The following is a 17083-nucleotide window of genomic DNA, read 5'->3' as shown; positions in this document are numbered from 1 at the left end:
TTTGAATTAGCTGTTAAAGATTGTGATTCTTCTTTCTTTGGTAAGTTAGTATTGGATGTTCCTACTAGATGGAATTCTACTTACTTGATAGTTCTTAGGGCACTTGAGGCTAGATTAACAATTAACTTGTTTGTTAATAGGGAAAATGAGTTGGATTTCATTATTGATCATAAGTGGGAAATTGTTCAAACAATCTGTGATTTTCTTGAGCCTTTTTATGAAATTACTTCTTTGTTCTCTGGTTCTAAGTATGCCACTTCTAGCTTGTATTGTACCCCCAACTCGTATCCGACCCAGATCCGAGTCCAAGGTGTCACATTGACTTTTCAAAACTTATATTTGTATACCAATATGAAAATTTCCACTTTTATTCAATAAAAATTCATATCATTAAAATAAAAGTATCTTCAAAACTAATCAGAGCGTATATAATTCAAAACAATAATTACATGCCAACTATTTCCAATAACCAAATACATATAATTACAAACTCTTTTCTGATCTAATCATATGAAAGGGGAGGCTAACCTGTCTTGCCTTGACTATCGCTACTTCGCTTCTCTATTTGCTTCCAGAAACCTACGTGTGAAACACTCACACGCTAAGTCGATGACTTAGTGAGGCATATAAAATGTATAAGGTAACTATAACTCTTAACAATTAATGCATACTTTATACTATCAAATCATAAAACCTCATATACACATTCATGTAACAAATATATATACATACACCTATATCATCATATCATATAGTATTGTGTATTGTTTCATGTTCATATAATCATTTATTTTACCTTACTCATCTTATATCACATTCTCTTGTTATCCTTTGACTCATTCTTTTTTTCATATTTCTTAATCATATAATATCTATACCATAGTCATCTATATTATCTCTTATTTCCATATACTTCTATTTATCATATAACCCATAGACTCTTGTTACATATTCTATATCATATCCTTGTGTACTAATTCTTTATATTCTATTAGTTCATTTTTCACATAATTTACCAAATAAATATATTATCATAACTTATCATAACTTAATTCATTTGATATTCTCATATGACTTCATTTCCTAGATCTTTATACTGTGTTTTATATCACCTAAGACTTTAACAAGTTTTAGATCACCATTTCATTGAAACTTGTAGAATTTCCTATACAACTTATTTATGTACATATTTCCTATTTGATGTACTATTTATTTATCTCAAATATTTTATTTAAATTCTCATTTTCTAATATAATTCCATTATACTAGTTCACCTACAAAGTATATTCTAACCATACAATCATAATTATTCTATTCACATAATCCTATAGTTCACCACTATATTCCATATACATATACTTATGAAGTTCACATCATTTCTCATGTAATTACTTGTAACATATCATATAAGTTCATTTTATTCTCTTATATTCAAATATATCATACAAACATATTTCACATAGAAACTATAACATATACAACATATGCAATCATATTCAACTACTAAGTCATACACAACAATCATATCAACACATGCCTCTGTTCATGAATTCATGCATCATAATATAGAAAATAGACTCATCTAAAGTCTTATTTCCCTTAAAATCATATATAAACTAATATGCACTCACCTGGCCTCACTAGTAAATACCAATTCCCTATCTCTTCTTGATGGCTATTAATTGACACATTGTCCGGACATTGCTCTCGTTTGATATCTACACAATCATACGTATAATATACATATCACCATTCCACTTGGCATACTCTAATTTTCATTTCTTAAACTAAAAGAAAGATCTATTTTCATTCCCCCTATTAAGTGTATCGGTACACACTATAGGGTATCGATATATCCCTTCACGGTGTATCGGTACACTGCCTATGTATCGGTACACAAATTACATTCGAAATTCTTCATTTCAAGGGGGTATCGATACATTCCTTAATGTATCGATACACCATGAAGATGTTCTTCAAAATTGGTCTTAGTGTATTGGTACTTGTTCATAGTGTACCGATACACCCTGCCCAGAACATACTGTTTTCACCCGAAAATTCACTCAAACTTACTTAATTCTTCTTACTTAACTTTCTTTTAACCCTTGAAACTTAACTATACTTAAAAAAATCAACTTATTTCACTTTAACTAATCATAACATCCCATATCCCACAAACATGCTTAGATTCAATAATTAAACCAATAAATCAATATGTTCCAAATTCATTTCTATCATTCCGAATTTCTTATTTTGACTGATGAAAAGTCAAATTCAACTTTAAAATCTATTAACTCCTTCTATTTCAATAATTCACTTAAAAACTCATTTTTCTTAATTTCTCATAACTTGTTCATCTTTGAGTTTTAAGTCACTTAAAGCTTCCTTTAAGCTTTCTTAATACGCCAAGAATCAAAACTAAGCTTAGAACTCAAGAAATAATCATTTAACCAAAACTCACCTTAGAAAATGGAGCTCACGGTAGAGAGGAGGAAGAAGAAGCTCATCTCCATATTTTTTCCTCTTTTCTCTCTCATTCCCACGTGTATTACCCCTTTAAAGAGAAAAATAAAAATATTCTCTTAGAAAAGACCATAATACCCTTATTACTCTCAAACTTTACAATTAAATTCAACATCAAAATTCTCCAATAAGGTCCCTAAACTTTTAACTTGTTTCAAAATTGAGCACCAAGTTTTCAGAATTTGCATTTTAGTCACTGACTCGGCTTTTGGGATGTTACATGTATTTGGCTAACGTTGTTGCAAATGAAAAATTATTGTGTTATGCACATAATGATCCATATGAAGGTATTTCTGCAATGGCTAAACCCATGCTTGAACTATATGAGAAATATTGGTCTGATCACTCAATGATTCTGTCTTTTGCTGTTTTACTTGATCCTTGATATAAATTACAATTTTTGAAAGAGTTGTACAATGTTTTTTATGTTGAGGATGATGTTCAAAGGAGGGTAAGTCTCATTTATAATGAGTTTCTTGAGTTATATGTATTTTATTCAAAAAATGCACCTTGTGGTTCTTCCTCTTCTTCTTCTATCCAAAGTAATACATCCTTAGGCAGAAGTGACTCAAGTTCCAATCGACCTCAAAAATTTAGAAAATCAAATATATTTCAGGTTATTTATTACAATTTTAAGTTGAATTTTATCTTATTTATTTCCTGTTTGCATTTACTAATTTTTGTCTTTTATTTTTTCAGAATTTTGATGTCAATTTAGCTGCTTCAAGGAGTGGACGATATGATGTTGATTCTTACATCAGTTTGCCTCTTGTCCCTCATACTGGAGAAACTGACTTTGATATTTTGGATTATTGGAAAAATCAAAGTATTTCATATCCGATACTTTCTCGCATGACTAGAGATATATTGGCTATTCCAATTACTTCTGTTGCATCTGAATCATCCTTTAGTATGGGGGGTCGAATTTTGAACAAATTAAGAGCTAAACTCTTATCTAAAAATATTGAGATTTTTGTAACAACCTGTAATTGGTTGTATGGTTTTGAGTTGGAGGATAAGGATGAAGAATATCTTATTGTGGTTAACGAGTCTTCTATGTAAAGGTAATCCAAATTTTTTTATGTTAATGTCATTAATATTTTAAATTGTTTATTAATTATTTTAATTTATCTTTTAAATATTTAGGGTGTTTTATGGTCTTTGAAACCATTGGAATTGGAGATTCTGTCTTCTTTATTCCCTTCAAAGGTAACTTAATATTTTATATTTATTATGTTTATTTAATAAAAGTTTCAAATAGTTAATTAATAATTCTTTTTTTTTTGTAGGGTGCCTTACAAGAAGCAATACTTGGTGCTTGATTCTGTTTTTGCTTCTGTTTGATATTGCTTGCTTCTACTTGATATTTGTAAGGGTTTGGTAAAGTCGGAAATGTTTGGCACTGTTGGCCATCGAATTCCCTTTGGCTTTACCATTGATTGTATGCTTTCTTAATGCAGGACACTTGCTAAATTGATGCAATGATGCTTGCTGAATTGGTACATTGATATTGCTTCTATTTGATATTGCTTGCTTCTACTTGATATTTGTAAGGGTTTGGTAAAGTCGAAAATGTTTGGCACTGTTGGCCATCGAATTCCCTTTGGCTTTACCACTGATTGTATACTTTCTTAATGCAGGACGCTTGCTAAATTGATGCAATGATGCTTGCTGAATTGGTACATTGATGCTTGTCGGTTGCTACTATCTATTACTCACTGATGCCTTGTAAATTATTGTTGTTGGTCTGACTGAAATCAATTTTTGAACCTTATAAATTCTTATCTAAATAGTTACTCATGTGGAATTATGTTGGTGGCATTTTGGCTTTTAAAGCTAGAAAGTTGCCCATAATTAAATATGTTGGCAACATTTAGGTATAAAGGCTCGATGATGATATTTCTGGTAGTATAGTTAGACTTTTAGCCTTGTAAAACCTTAGCTATAAGATCTGAGAGCATTTATTTCAACATAAATGTATTTTATTTAGTTGATTTTATTGTAATTTTACTGTATTCAAGTGTAATAAAATTTACTTCATTTATAAATTTTTTGTTTTAGTATTTGTAATGTTATTCCAGTTTCAAATATTTAATAAGTTCATCATTTCAACTAATATATTTTAATTTTAAAATTTCAAGTTAAGTTATACTTAAATTATTAATCAATTTTCACATTAAAAGTAAATTAGATTTATGAATATTTTAATTCAATTTATATAATTTAATAAAATTATGTTTAATAAGACAATATTTAAATTTAATTTAGTGATTATAAATAAAATTTATAATATAAGAATTATAAATAATATAAAGAATTGGAATTAATATAAAAACCAAATTTATAGTATTCAAATTATAATTAATCTAAAAACTAAATTTCAAAAAGTAATCATATTAATTTAATTATCTTAAGTTTATTATAAATTTAAATTAACATAATTATATTAATTGTAACTTATTACTTATAAGTCAGGATAATATCATATCACTTTAACAACATGTCAGATCATTTACAGATTGAGTCAATTACAGGTCAGATTCATAACAGGTCAGGTTGAAAACAGCTCGGGTAATACCAATTATTTACCAGGTCAATCTCGAGTTCGGGTTCACATCAGTCGGATGCAGTTTGGGTTCAGGTATCATATTTTAGGTTCAATTCAGGTTCAAATCGTTCTTAGGTCGGGTTCAGATCCACAATTTTCAGGTCCAACTCGGGTTTAGGTTAGCACCAGTTCCGATTTGAGTCAGTTTTGGATCACCACAGCGTAGGTCAAAACAGTTTTGACTCGAGTCGGTTTCAGTCAGTTTTACTGGTCGGGTCAACTTTTTACACCCCTGGATGTGAATCACCCATTTTTTACGGTACACTTGTACAACTTTCCCTTCGCGGCCTTTATAGGTACTGCGAACCGCTTGGACCTCATCGTCCTTGCGGACCGGCATGGACCTGACAATGTACTTGGACCTCAGATCGGATGAGAGTGGTGCGCTCATCAAAACGCGGCGACCGGACGATGGTGCCGTGAAATGGGCCTTGCGGCTCTTACGGCGAGACGAGGAGACTCGAGGGTTGTACTTCATTTGTTTGGAGGTTCCTCTTCAACTCGGCGACGACCAATGGAGAAAGCGGAAAAGTAGGGTTTGGTGAAAATATATGGTGTTAAGAGTGGCTTACAGAACTAGGGTTAATTTGATATTGTTGTCATTTAGGCTTTTCATGGGTCTAAATAGTTTATTTTAAGTGGGTGTCAGTCTTTGTGACCCAACTTTATTTTAGATTTAAGATTATTATTAACATTTAAATATAACAAAAGTTACTATTCAAATATATATATATATATAATAAAAGTTACAAATCATATATTGGTTCATATTTATATCTTGGGAAAACTACATATTTAGCCACCCAACTATTCAAAAAATATTTTAATGATTTTAAGATATTATATGTTTTTAGATTTCTTTAATTTTTTTGCGTGGAATTATTGCTTAAAAATTATTAAAAAAATATCAAAATTAGTTTTTTGATTAGTCTGGATTATAGTGATTACAAGGTAATATATGTTCGAAAGACTCTCAAACATTTGACAATGAAAGCTAAAACACCCCCACAAATGTCGTGTTTGAACCCGAGACCTCTAAGGATAGCAATCATCCTTTTAACCACTATAATAGCTCGATTCGTGTTCATTTTTTAATTATAATTGAAGGGCCACGTGAGCTGTTATCCATTGAGTTAATGTTTCATACCATTCGCCTAAATGGTAGGTAATTTCGTGGTGAACATTTTTAATAATTTGATAAAAATAATTATTTTGAAAGTTTAGTGACTAAAACAAATACAAAAATTATATTTTAGGGACTACTAATGTATTTTATCATAACATTTAATTCAATTTTAAATACTTATCTGGTCGTAACTTCTCAAATAAAGACTCATTTGAATTGGTATTTCAAACATGGGCTTACTTGATTTTTTTATATTTCATGAGGGCCTATTTGGTGTATAAGCAAAAAAGAAAATATTAACGAAAGAGATAAAAACAAATTTCAATTGGTTGTCTAATCTATAAACAACATTTATGATTGACCTATTGGATAAATGATTATTTTAGAAAAAAAATTAGACCATTTAAATTTTATGAGTTTAAAAAATAAATATTATTAAGTTTATAAAATTATATAAATAATTTTAATAATATAAAAATATATTAAAACTAACTAAAATAATATTTTAAAATTTATTCTTTATTTTAATAGGACCGTAAGCATTAAATATAATTTGATTAGAAAAATTTGAGTTAATGGCATTATATGTCCCCAAATTATGATCCTCATTTTGAATTGGTCCTTAAACTTTTAAATATTATAATTTCACCCCTAAACTATGAATTTTATTATAAACTTTTGAACATTCTCATTTCATCCACAAACTAATTTTTTTTAACATTCTAATTTTTTTTTGAAAAGGCATTTTGTATGATTTTATTACTTACGCATACAAAACACAGAGACGATCACTATGGTTCTCGTTAAGAAACCTCTCTAATCCTACATAGAGGAAAAAGTGTGCACCATAGTGAAGTCGATACAATGATCGCAGTAACATAAGCTAGACTCGATTAAATCTTTTTGCTTTAAAAAAACCAAAATTGTATCTACATAAGTCAGACTCGATACAATGACCCTAATTCTAATTGGTCCTCAAACTTTTGAATCTTTCAATTTCATCACCACAATCATCCAAATATGTAATTAATTTCAAGCATAGTTTAACCTATTTTTTTTCAAATATATAATAATATAACTTGGTCTAACGATTTTATTAACAAAATATGTGATTAATATATACGTATAGTTTGGGATGAAATTCAAGTGTTCAAAAAGTTTGGGGATCAATTTAGAATGAATGTCATAGTTTGAGGATGAAAATGAAATATTCAAAAGTTTGATGACTAATTTAGAATGATAGTCATAGTTTAAGGATGAAATTGAAATATTTAAAACTTTAGGGACTAACTTAGAATAAGAGTCATAATTTGAAGATGCATAATACAATTAACTAAAAAAAATTTAAAAATCTATTTAAGTAAAATTCAAATAAAAAAATTTGATCAATCAAAATCCACCTAAAAGTTACAATTTTTAATATGAGTAAACTACGTGATTGATAATTTTTGTTTAAGTTTCGTACATTTTTTCTTACTAAATTAAAAAAAAACATAATATTAAAAACATAATATTTGGTCACTTTCCTTTTTATTTATTTAAGATTTGATCACTTTCATTTTTATTTAATTAAGATGTTGTCATTAAGGGTTAATTGACGTTAGACCTCTACGGATTGCTGACATGACACAATGAATTTATAAAATTAAAAAAGGTAAACTATACAAATAAGCCATTGAACAATGATTTTATATCTATTTTATTCCAAAAGCTTTGTAATTTTTTGTTTATCATTCGAAATATTCAATTGTTTCATGTAAAAAAAATTCTAATTTTTATCTTTAAAAATTTTAAAAGTACATATATATATATATATATATATTGGAAAACTTAGAAAGCTTTTGGGATAAATTAGATAAAAAAATCATTGTTCAAGGACCTATTTGATGTTTTAGTGACCAAAATGTTACTTTTAAAACTTTTGTGGGAAAACAAAAACTTACTCAAATATTATTGATTATTTGTGTAATTTACCCTTTTAATTTTATAAATTCACACATCAACCATTTGTTAAAGGTCTAACGACAGTTAACATTCGATGAACACATCTTAATTAAATAAAAACAAAAGTTATCAAATTTTATATTGAATTTAACGAAGAAAATTATATAAAATTTAAATAAAAAGCATCATTAGTTTATCTTTTTAATATTTTATAAACCTAAAGGGGAAAAAGGATGAAGTGCGGGGGAGACCCGAATGGAATGTCTATGTGGAAGATAAGGAAAGGCTGAAAAAGGCTAAACACCAAATTTAAATGAGTAGGTTGAGTAGGCAAAGATCAGCAAGCCTACGTACCACGCATATTACCTACCCACACCATAATCCACTAAATTAGTTGTAAAACGCCTCATCCCAAGAGATACATTAATCAACGAGCAGTTAAAAATATTTATATTACCTTATCTTATATAAATTCGAATTTTAATTTTTATCTTAAATATAATATCTTTATTTAATAAAAAAAAGACTCATCCCAAGATGACATTATTATTGAAGTATTACTTCCAGATAAGTGTACAAGATATTCTAAAACTAAGACATTTATTTTTAAATTTTAAAATATTATGTACCCAATTCTAAATTAATTCATAAATTTTAAGATTTTTTATTTCAATCCTTAAATTATAATTATCATTTATTTTAATCCTTCTATTAATGTAGCGTTAATTCTAATGGTTAAAAAGATTTAATTTGTTTTTTAAGATCATGAGAATTGAACCTGTGAACTTCTAAAAAAATTAAGAGCTTTAGAAATAGATTATTTTTTTCCAAGAAGATCAAAAGTTCAATTCTCAAGATCTTAAACATATTAAATTATTTATAGAATGTCACATGTTCAATTCTCAAGACCTTAAAACATATTAAATTTTTTAATCATTTGAATTAACGACATGTTAACACAATAATCAAAATGAAACAATATTAATAGTAAGAAAACTGATTGCAGGAGTAATTTAAAATATTATCAAAATTTAAAGATTGATATAAAATATTTTAAATTTTAAAGATCAATTTATAGTAATCATAATTTGAGAATATCATGTGAAATTTACTCTATTACTTTTCAAATATTAAATCCCTCTCTTTTTTATTATTATTATCTTAATATTTATTATGACTTTTGTATTATAATAAAACTCTTATGTAATCTTTTTATTATTGTTTTAGTTAATTTTATCTTGTAAATTTATTTATCTTTTTAATCTTTAATAATTAATTATACATCACACGAGTATAAATAAGTTTAATCTCTTTAAAATATATTTGGTTTGTTGCTATTCCGGTTCCAAAGCTTTGCCTTGACTAATTTGGATCGAATCGCATCGCACATCTGGTTTTGGTGGGTAAGTCTACCAACAGAGATTTTCTGCATATACAAGGTCTCAAACTCGAGATATTACTTAAGCGATATCAAGTTACTTAATACTTGAATCAATCTTGTTGGTATTTAAAATATTATTAATATAAGAGAATAAGACTTTTCTTTAATTTTAAAATTTTATTAAAAATTAATCCCACTTTTCTTTATTTTAAATTTCAATAGAACTTTTTTACACATGACATGAATTTTTATTAGAATTTTAAAGTTTTAATAGAAAAATTATTTTTATCCAATTTTTCTTTAATTTTAAATTTCAAGACAACTTTTTTACACAGTACACGATTTTTTATTAGAATTTTAAAGTTTAAATAGAAAAAATGTTTTTATTTAACTACTGGTATTCAATCTATTAGTCACTAATTCAGATCTAGTATGCATATGTTCATTATGATGACAATTTTCACAACCCAGTTTGCTTCATTTACAATGTCATGATTCAAATATTAAATTTTACTTAAAGAATCTAATATCTCATTTCACTACACAAAAATATAACGCGTAAGAAGAATGTAATACCCCAAATATTAGGTTAGAAACTAAATTGAAAATAATTAAAATTTGAAGATTTATTTGAATAATTGGTAAAAGATGAGAAAATGATTTGGATTAGTGAATTAGACTAAATTGTAACAAGGGATGGTTTAGAGGGCATTTTAGTCCTTTAAAGAAAAATGAATTTAAAATTCTTAATTATAAGATATAAAAGGTAAGGGGAAAATGGGGGAAAAAAGGGGGAAAGTAAATATCAACAAAAAGCTCTTTCTTCTTCTTCCTTCACGTCATAAGCTTCCTCCATGTCATAAGCTTCCTCCATAGCTCCCAAAGGTAAGCTTCAATTGATTAGTTTTTCTGGTTGATTATGAGTTTCTTTTACAACCTTAGGTGGTATGGAGGCTTAAGAAAACATTAAATGAGATTAAAAATAAGGAATGAAAGAAATAGAGGGGATTTTATAAAATGGGGTTTTAAATGAGATATTAATATATGAGTGTTTATGGATGTTTTATGGTAGATTTGACTTATCATAGAGGCAAATGAGAGATTAGAAGTATTAGATAGGGTAAAGAACAAATTAGAAAAAGAGGTTTGATTCTTAGAATTGAATGTTCTTGAATGATTTTAGACGTTCTAAGAGGCTAAATGAAGGAATGTTAGTATAAATAGTTAATGAAGAGTTTAATGGTATTGTATGAGGTAAATATAACGAGAATTGACCACATTGGGATGAAAAATTAAGTTGAAAACTGAAAATTCTAGACAAGGGTATCGATACCTCTAAGAACAGTACCGATACTATAGGTTAAAATGAGATAAATAGATGAGTAGTATTCATATTGATTCAATCAATATCGATACCTACGAGGTGGATCGATACCATGATAAGGGGTATCGATACCAAGCAACATCGAACCTAAAATTGGTATCAATGCCAAAAAGGGGTATCAATACCATAATATAGAAGTATCGATACCAGGGTAGTGGTATCGATACTATTGAGCTTGAAACCGCATATTAGGTTGAAATTGTTATAAAAATTGAGATAATGATATTTTGAATATTCTTAAAGTACAAGGTTAAAGAGTATACTAACATTTGGGTATGATACATATTTTAAATGGATGCATGAGTAGATCGGAACCAAGCTCCGGAGATGAACAAAACTAAGGGTAAAGACAAAATATTGGAGTAAACAATATTTACGTTTTGGATACATAGCAAGGAAAGTCAGGTGAGTGCATTTATGTTATATATTAAGGGTTATAAAGATATATTGTTAAAAATACGTATATATATATATATTGCATCGATATATCAGTACTATTTGTACTATAGGCACTTCGTGTACATAATCACGGAATTCATCATAAGTTGATGAGTCACCGTATAGGCACTTCGTGTGCATAATCATGGAATTCATCATAAGTTGATGAATCACCGTACAGACACTTCGTGTGCATAATCACAGAATTCATCATAAGTTGATGAATCATTGTACATGCACTTCGTGTGCATAATTACGGAATTCATCATAAGTTGATGAATCACCATACAGGCACTTCGTGTGCATAATCACAGAATTCATCATAAGTTGATGAATCACCGTACATGCACTTCATGTGCATAATCACAGAATTCATCATAAGTTGATGAATCACCGTACAGGCACTTCGTGTGCATAATAACGAAATTCATGATAAGTTGATGAATCACCGTACATGCACTTCGTGTACATATTCATAGAATTCACCGTGAGTTGATGAATTTCCCTATAGGGCACTTTGTGTGCTAACATGTTAATGAACATAAATAGAAAGGGGTAAAAGAACCATAATAGCACCAATGGTGCAAAGTTATAAGTTTTTACAATAAATTGTAAAGAGTTATTTGACATTAGAATTATTACCCTATATTATGTTTATAAGTCGATTATGATTATGTTTACCTCACTAAGTAATACTTAACATGTGTTTATTCCACGCGTAGGTTGAATACCAGCTGAGTAAGGAGATCATCGGACATCCAGTCAGAGTCGCCTAATCAGTAACAGTATGACATACTTGTCTACTTTTGATATGTTTTAGTTGACATGTAATAGGTGTTGTAAAAATGCTCTGTAAAACCTTTGAATTGAACTACTGTAAAACGATAAAATGTGGAACATATCTTTTGTTTATATATATAAGCTAGTACATGTTTTAATTATAAATACATTTTAATGGTTTTATAAAATGAAACAAATTTATACGGATTTTTATATGGGAAAACTGTTTTAAAAGTAATGTAACATATGTAGCTCGTATATGTAAAGGTATACAAGAGATGGGTGTTACATTTATTGGTATCAGAGCTATAGGTTTAGCCGATTCTCGACCGAATCAAGTGTAAATTTTAATGTAAACAGAGTCTACATGCCACTAAGATGTCAAGGTTACTGATAGGGTATAAAATGAATATGAAAGATGTCTCTCATTTCTTATGTAATTACTATTTTATGAATATTATAATAGATTTTGAAAACAAAGGATAAAAGTAGATAATATTGAAAAGAAGGTCGAGATTAAAATCGATCCAAGAGAATCCAACATGACTCCAATATCTTGTTTTAGAAGGGTAAAAGTTGCTAGGGATTTTCCTCCATTCCGTGGAAGGATGCCCCAGCGTTTAACGACGTTTATGCAATTGAGAAATACTTAAGTGAAGCATTAAAGTGTTTAAGGTATGGTTAATTTGAGTACGAGAAAATGAATAAGCGGTAAGTACATTGACCGCTAGAAGTTTTTAGAAAGAGGAGTTGTTAATGGATCAACTGAGTATGAGTTGTTTAAGAATAAATGTTAAGTTTTATGAATCTAATAGAGTTCTTTTTAGAAAGTAAATGGTGAAAATGGATTATTATTTAAAATTGAGATTTAATTCTCAAGAACTTGGAAAAATGTCAAGTTCAGAATGATAGGAAAAAGAGTAAATTGGTTACTAGTGTAATTTTAGCATTAATTGCTATAAGGTTATTGCTATAAAGTTGTCAAGTCTTCTTATTAAATGATGTGGATAATTAGATTTTTATAGTTGAAATAGAATATGTTTCAACTACTCGATAATATTTTAAAGGAATCCAGAAAAGTTATACGTATTACTTTAAGAAGGAAATGAAAGATTTTAGAATAAGAGTATTCTATTTAACTTAATCTCAAGTGAGATGATAGCAGTAAACCCTAGTGGGTCATGGTGCAAAGATGAGTTGGATAGGTAGTAAATAATTGATAAAGATTCTAGGGGCTATGTTTCCGGTGAACCATATGAAATTATCATTTGATGAGTTAAAATCATATTGGAAATAAATTGTTTGTCTTTAGAGATGATTATTCCAGAAAGATGCAGAGATTATGCAAATTATAGTTTTTAGTGAGAAAGTAAAATCATCACTCAAGGTGATATCGATAATGATGGTGAAGAAAATGATGTCATAAAGATATATATATATATATATATATATATAGCTTTTATGGTTAATGATATAGATATTCAAATAATTAAAGTAGAATTGTTTGATAATCTCACAAAAATTTGGGAATTTATAGATGTCTTTGCAGGTAAATTTATTGAGTTACCTCTATATCAAAAGGTAGAGTTCAAGGTTAATAGTTATTAAGGTATTGAACATGCTTCTATGATTTAGTATTAAATGACTTAAGTGAGTCAAGAGAATTAGAGACTCAATTATAAGAGTTGATTGAGCAAAGTTTTATCAACTCGAGTATTTCATCATGGGAAGTATGTGTGTTATTAGCAAAACAAAGATAAATCTATGTGGTTATACATAGATTTTGACATTTAAATAAGACCCTTCGAGAGAAGAACTTGTTTGCAAAAATATTCAAATGTGAAATTCTGGTACAGAGATGGTTTTCATTGGCCAGGTTGTTTAAGTATAAGGTATAAGAGTATATTCTAAGAGAAACTCATGTCGTAGTAAATTAGAAATTCCCCAAAGAATGATCCTGAAGTTGGATTTATTCGGGGCTTGTTGGTTACTATCTAAGGTTAGTGAAGAACTTTTCGATGTTAGCTTTACTACTAACCAAGTTTTAAGGAAAGATATGTCTTTTGGGAGCATGAAAAAGGGTCAAGAGAGTTTTGAAATAATAAAGAGGATTGAAATAGGAATACCAACGTTTATACAACTTAAGTTAGGTAAAGATTATGTAGTTTTTACTAATGCGTATATCAACGATTTAGGAAGTGCGCTTATGTACAAAGGTAAAGTTGTGACATATGCCTCAATAAAGTTAAAGAATCAAAATAGGAATTATCTACACATGATTTAGAGTAGGTTGTAGTCGAGTACTTTAAAAGATTTGATGTCATTAATGGTATAGTGAGCGATGTTATAGTGATGCTAATCACAAAAGTCTTATCTTATGTAAAGAGAAAAGTAGTTGAGTGGCAAGAAAGTGATAAAGTTTTCCTAAAAGTATTATTTTGAAAGGAAATATTATGGTTTGGACTGAGTTCGAGAATTAGTGAACCTTAATAGATTTTATCAGTTAGCTTTTGTGTCCCGAAATGGACAAGACATATAATGTTTTCATGTATCATTGCTTATTAATGACCAATCAAATCCATTGCATGTTCTTACTTTGGGAAATGAGGATTCGATTAAAGTTGAATTATGAAAAAGAACCAACATAGATTTGGATTAGAGAAATTCAGAAAACGCGTAACAAAACAATTTCTCTAGTTGAAGTACTGTGGTAAGAGCATAAAGTTTTAAAATTCGATGACGAATTTTTCTTAAGAGGGGGAGAATTGTAATACCCCAAATATTAGGTTAGGGACTAAATTGAAAATAATTAAAATTTGAAGCTTTATTTGAATAATTGGTAAAAGATGAGAAAATGATTTGGATTAGTGAATTAGACTAAATTGTAACAAGGGATGGTTTAGAGGGCATTTTAGTCCTTTAAAGAAAAATGAATTTAAATTCTTAATTATAAGATATAAAAGGTAAGGGGAAAAAGGGGGAAAGTAAATATCAACAAAAAGCTCTTTATTCTTATTCTTTCACGTGATAAGCTTCCTCCATAGCTCCCAAAGGTAAGCTTCAATTGATTAGTTTTTCTGGTTGATTATGAGTTTCTTTTACAACCTTAGGTGGTATAGAAGCTTAAGGAAACATTAAATGAGATTAAAACTAAATGGAAGAAATAAAGGGGATTTTACAAAATGGGGTTTTAAATGAGATGTTAATATAGGAGTTTTTATGGATGTTTTATGGTAGATTTGACTTGTCATAGAGGCAAATGAGAGATTAGAAGTATTAGATGGGATAAAGAACATATTAGAAAAAGAGATTTGATTATTAGAATTGAATGTTCTTGAATGATTTTAGATGTTTTAAGAGGCTAAATGAAGTAATGTTAGTATAAATAGTTAAGAAAGAGTTTAATGGTATTGTATGAGGTAAATATAACGAGAATTGATCACATTGGGATTAAAAATCGAGTTGAAAACTAAAAATTCTGGGCAAGGGTATCGATACCTCTAAGAACAGTACCGATACTATAGGTTAAAATGAGGTAAATTAGATGAGTAGTACCGATACTGATTCAATCAGCATCGATACCTACGAGGTGGTATTGATACCATGATAAGGGGTATCGGTACCAAGCAAGATCGAACCTAAAATTGGTATCGATACCAAAAAGGGGTCTCGATACCATAGTATAGAAGATCGATACCAAGGTAGTGGTATCAATACTATTGAGCTTGAAATCACATATTAAGTTGAAATTGTTAGAAAATTTGAGATAATGATATTTTGAATATTCTTAAAGTACAAGGTTAAGGAGTATACTAACATTTGGGTATGGTACATGTTTTAAACGGATGCTTGAGTAGATCGAAACCAAGCTCCGAAGACGAACAAAACTATTTACGTTTTGGATACATAGCAAGGAAAGTCAGGTGAGTGCATTTATGTTGTACATTAAGGGTTCTAAAGATATCTTGTTAAATATATATATATATATATAATGCATCAATATATTAATACTATGTGTACTACAGGTACTTCGAGTGCATAATCACAGAATTCATCATAAGTTAATGAATCACCGTTCAGGCACTTCGTGTGCATAATCATAGAATTCATCATAAGTTGATGAATCATCGTATATGCACTTCAAGTGCATAATCAAGGAACTCATCATAGGTTGATGAATCACCGTACAGGCACTTCGTGTGCATAATCACGGAATTCATCATAAGTTAATGAATCACCGTACAGGCACTGTAGCATCCTCCATACTGGGTTAGTGATCAAATTATGAAATTTTAAAATTTAGTGACCAAAGTAGATAAATTGAATAGTTGAAAGATTTAATGGGAATATTTCATGTAGGATGGATAAGCAAAGAAGGGAAATTAAGAGGGCAAATGAGTCTTTTAGCAAGAGAAATAATTAAATATTACTTAAGGTTATTTAATAAACCACGTGGAAGTTAGTAGAGAAGGCAAAAGTTTCCAAATTTTTCTTTTTCTTCTTCTTCTTCTTCTATCTTCTTCTTCCCCGTGAGACCAAGCTAAAGGTGAGTTTTCTTGTTAATCAAATTCTTGATGAATTTAAGGTTGCTTATTGATCCTTAGATGATAACTAAGCTTAAGGAAAGCTTAGATTATCTTAAAATAATAAGATGAGGAGTACATGAAGGATTAAAGAAAATAAGTAGAAAAGTGAAATCTTGTAATAAAGTTCATAATAAGAATTAGAAGTAGGATTTGACTTGTCATCAAGCTAATTAAGGAATAGGAAGTGTTAGAATTAAAATTTTAACATGTTAGAATTTGAGTGAGATTCTTAGATTCCATATAGAAGATTGGATTTCTAAATTTTAGAAGTATGGAATGAATAATAATTAGTTTAAATAAGAGTATGCAAGTT

General features: G+C 28.8%; 1 protein-coding gene across 1 annotated transcript; it reads right to left on the bottom strand.

Moving 5' to 3' along the window:
• Positions 1-5228: 5228 nt before the first annotated feature.
• Positions 5229-5609, bottom strand: LOC120122733 (60S ribosomal protein L26-1-like). The gene has a single exon (XM_039141844.1). It carries the CDS (start codon positions 5607-5609, stop codon positions 5229-5231), a length of 381 nt encoding a protein of 126 aa, XP_038997775.1.
• Between the last annotated feature and the right edge of the window lie 11474 nt (positions 5610-17083).

This window comes from Hibiscus syriacus, unplaced genomic scaffold (genome assembly GCF_006381635.1).
Source record: "Hibiscus syriacus cultivar Baekdansim isolate YM2019G1 unplaced genomic scaffold, ASM638163v2 tig00110387_pilon, whole genome shotgun sequence".
NCBI lineage: Eukaryota > Viridiplantae > Streptophyta > Magnoliopsida > Malvales > Malvaceae > Hibiscus > Hibiscus syriacus.
The sequence above is the reverse complement of the archived record's forward strand: the minus strand, read 5'-3'. Positions and strand labels throughout refer to the sequence as shown.

What these genes read in the sequence shown, in the direction of transcription:
- LOC120122733 (XM_039141844.1), bottom strand. Translation starts at nt 5,609, where the DNA reads ATGAAGTACAACCCTCGAGTCTCCTCGTCTCGCCGTAAGAGCCGCAAG.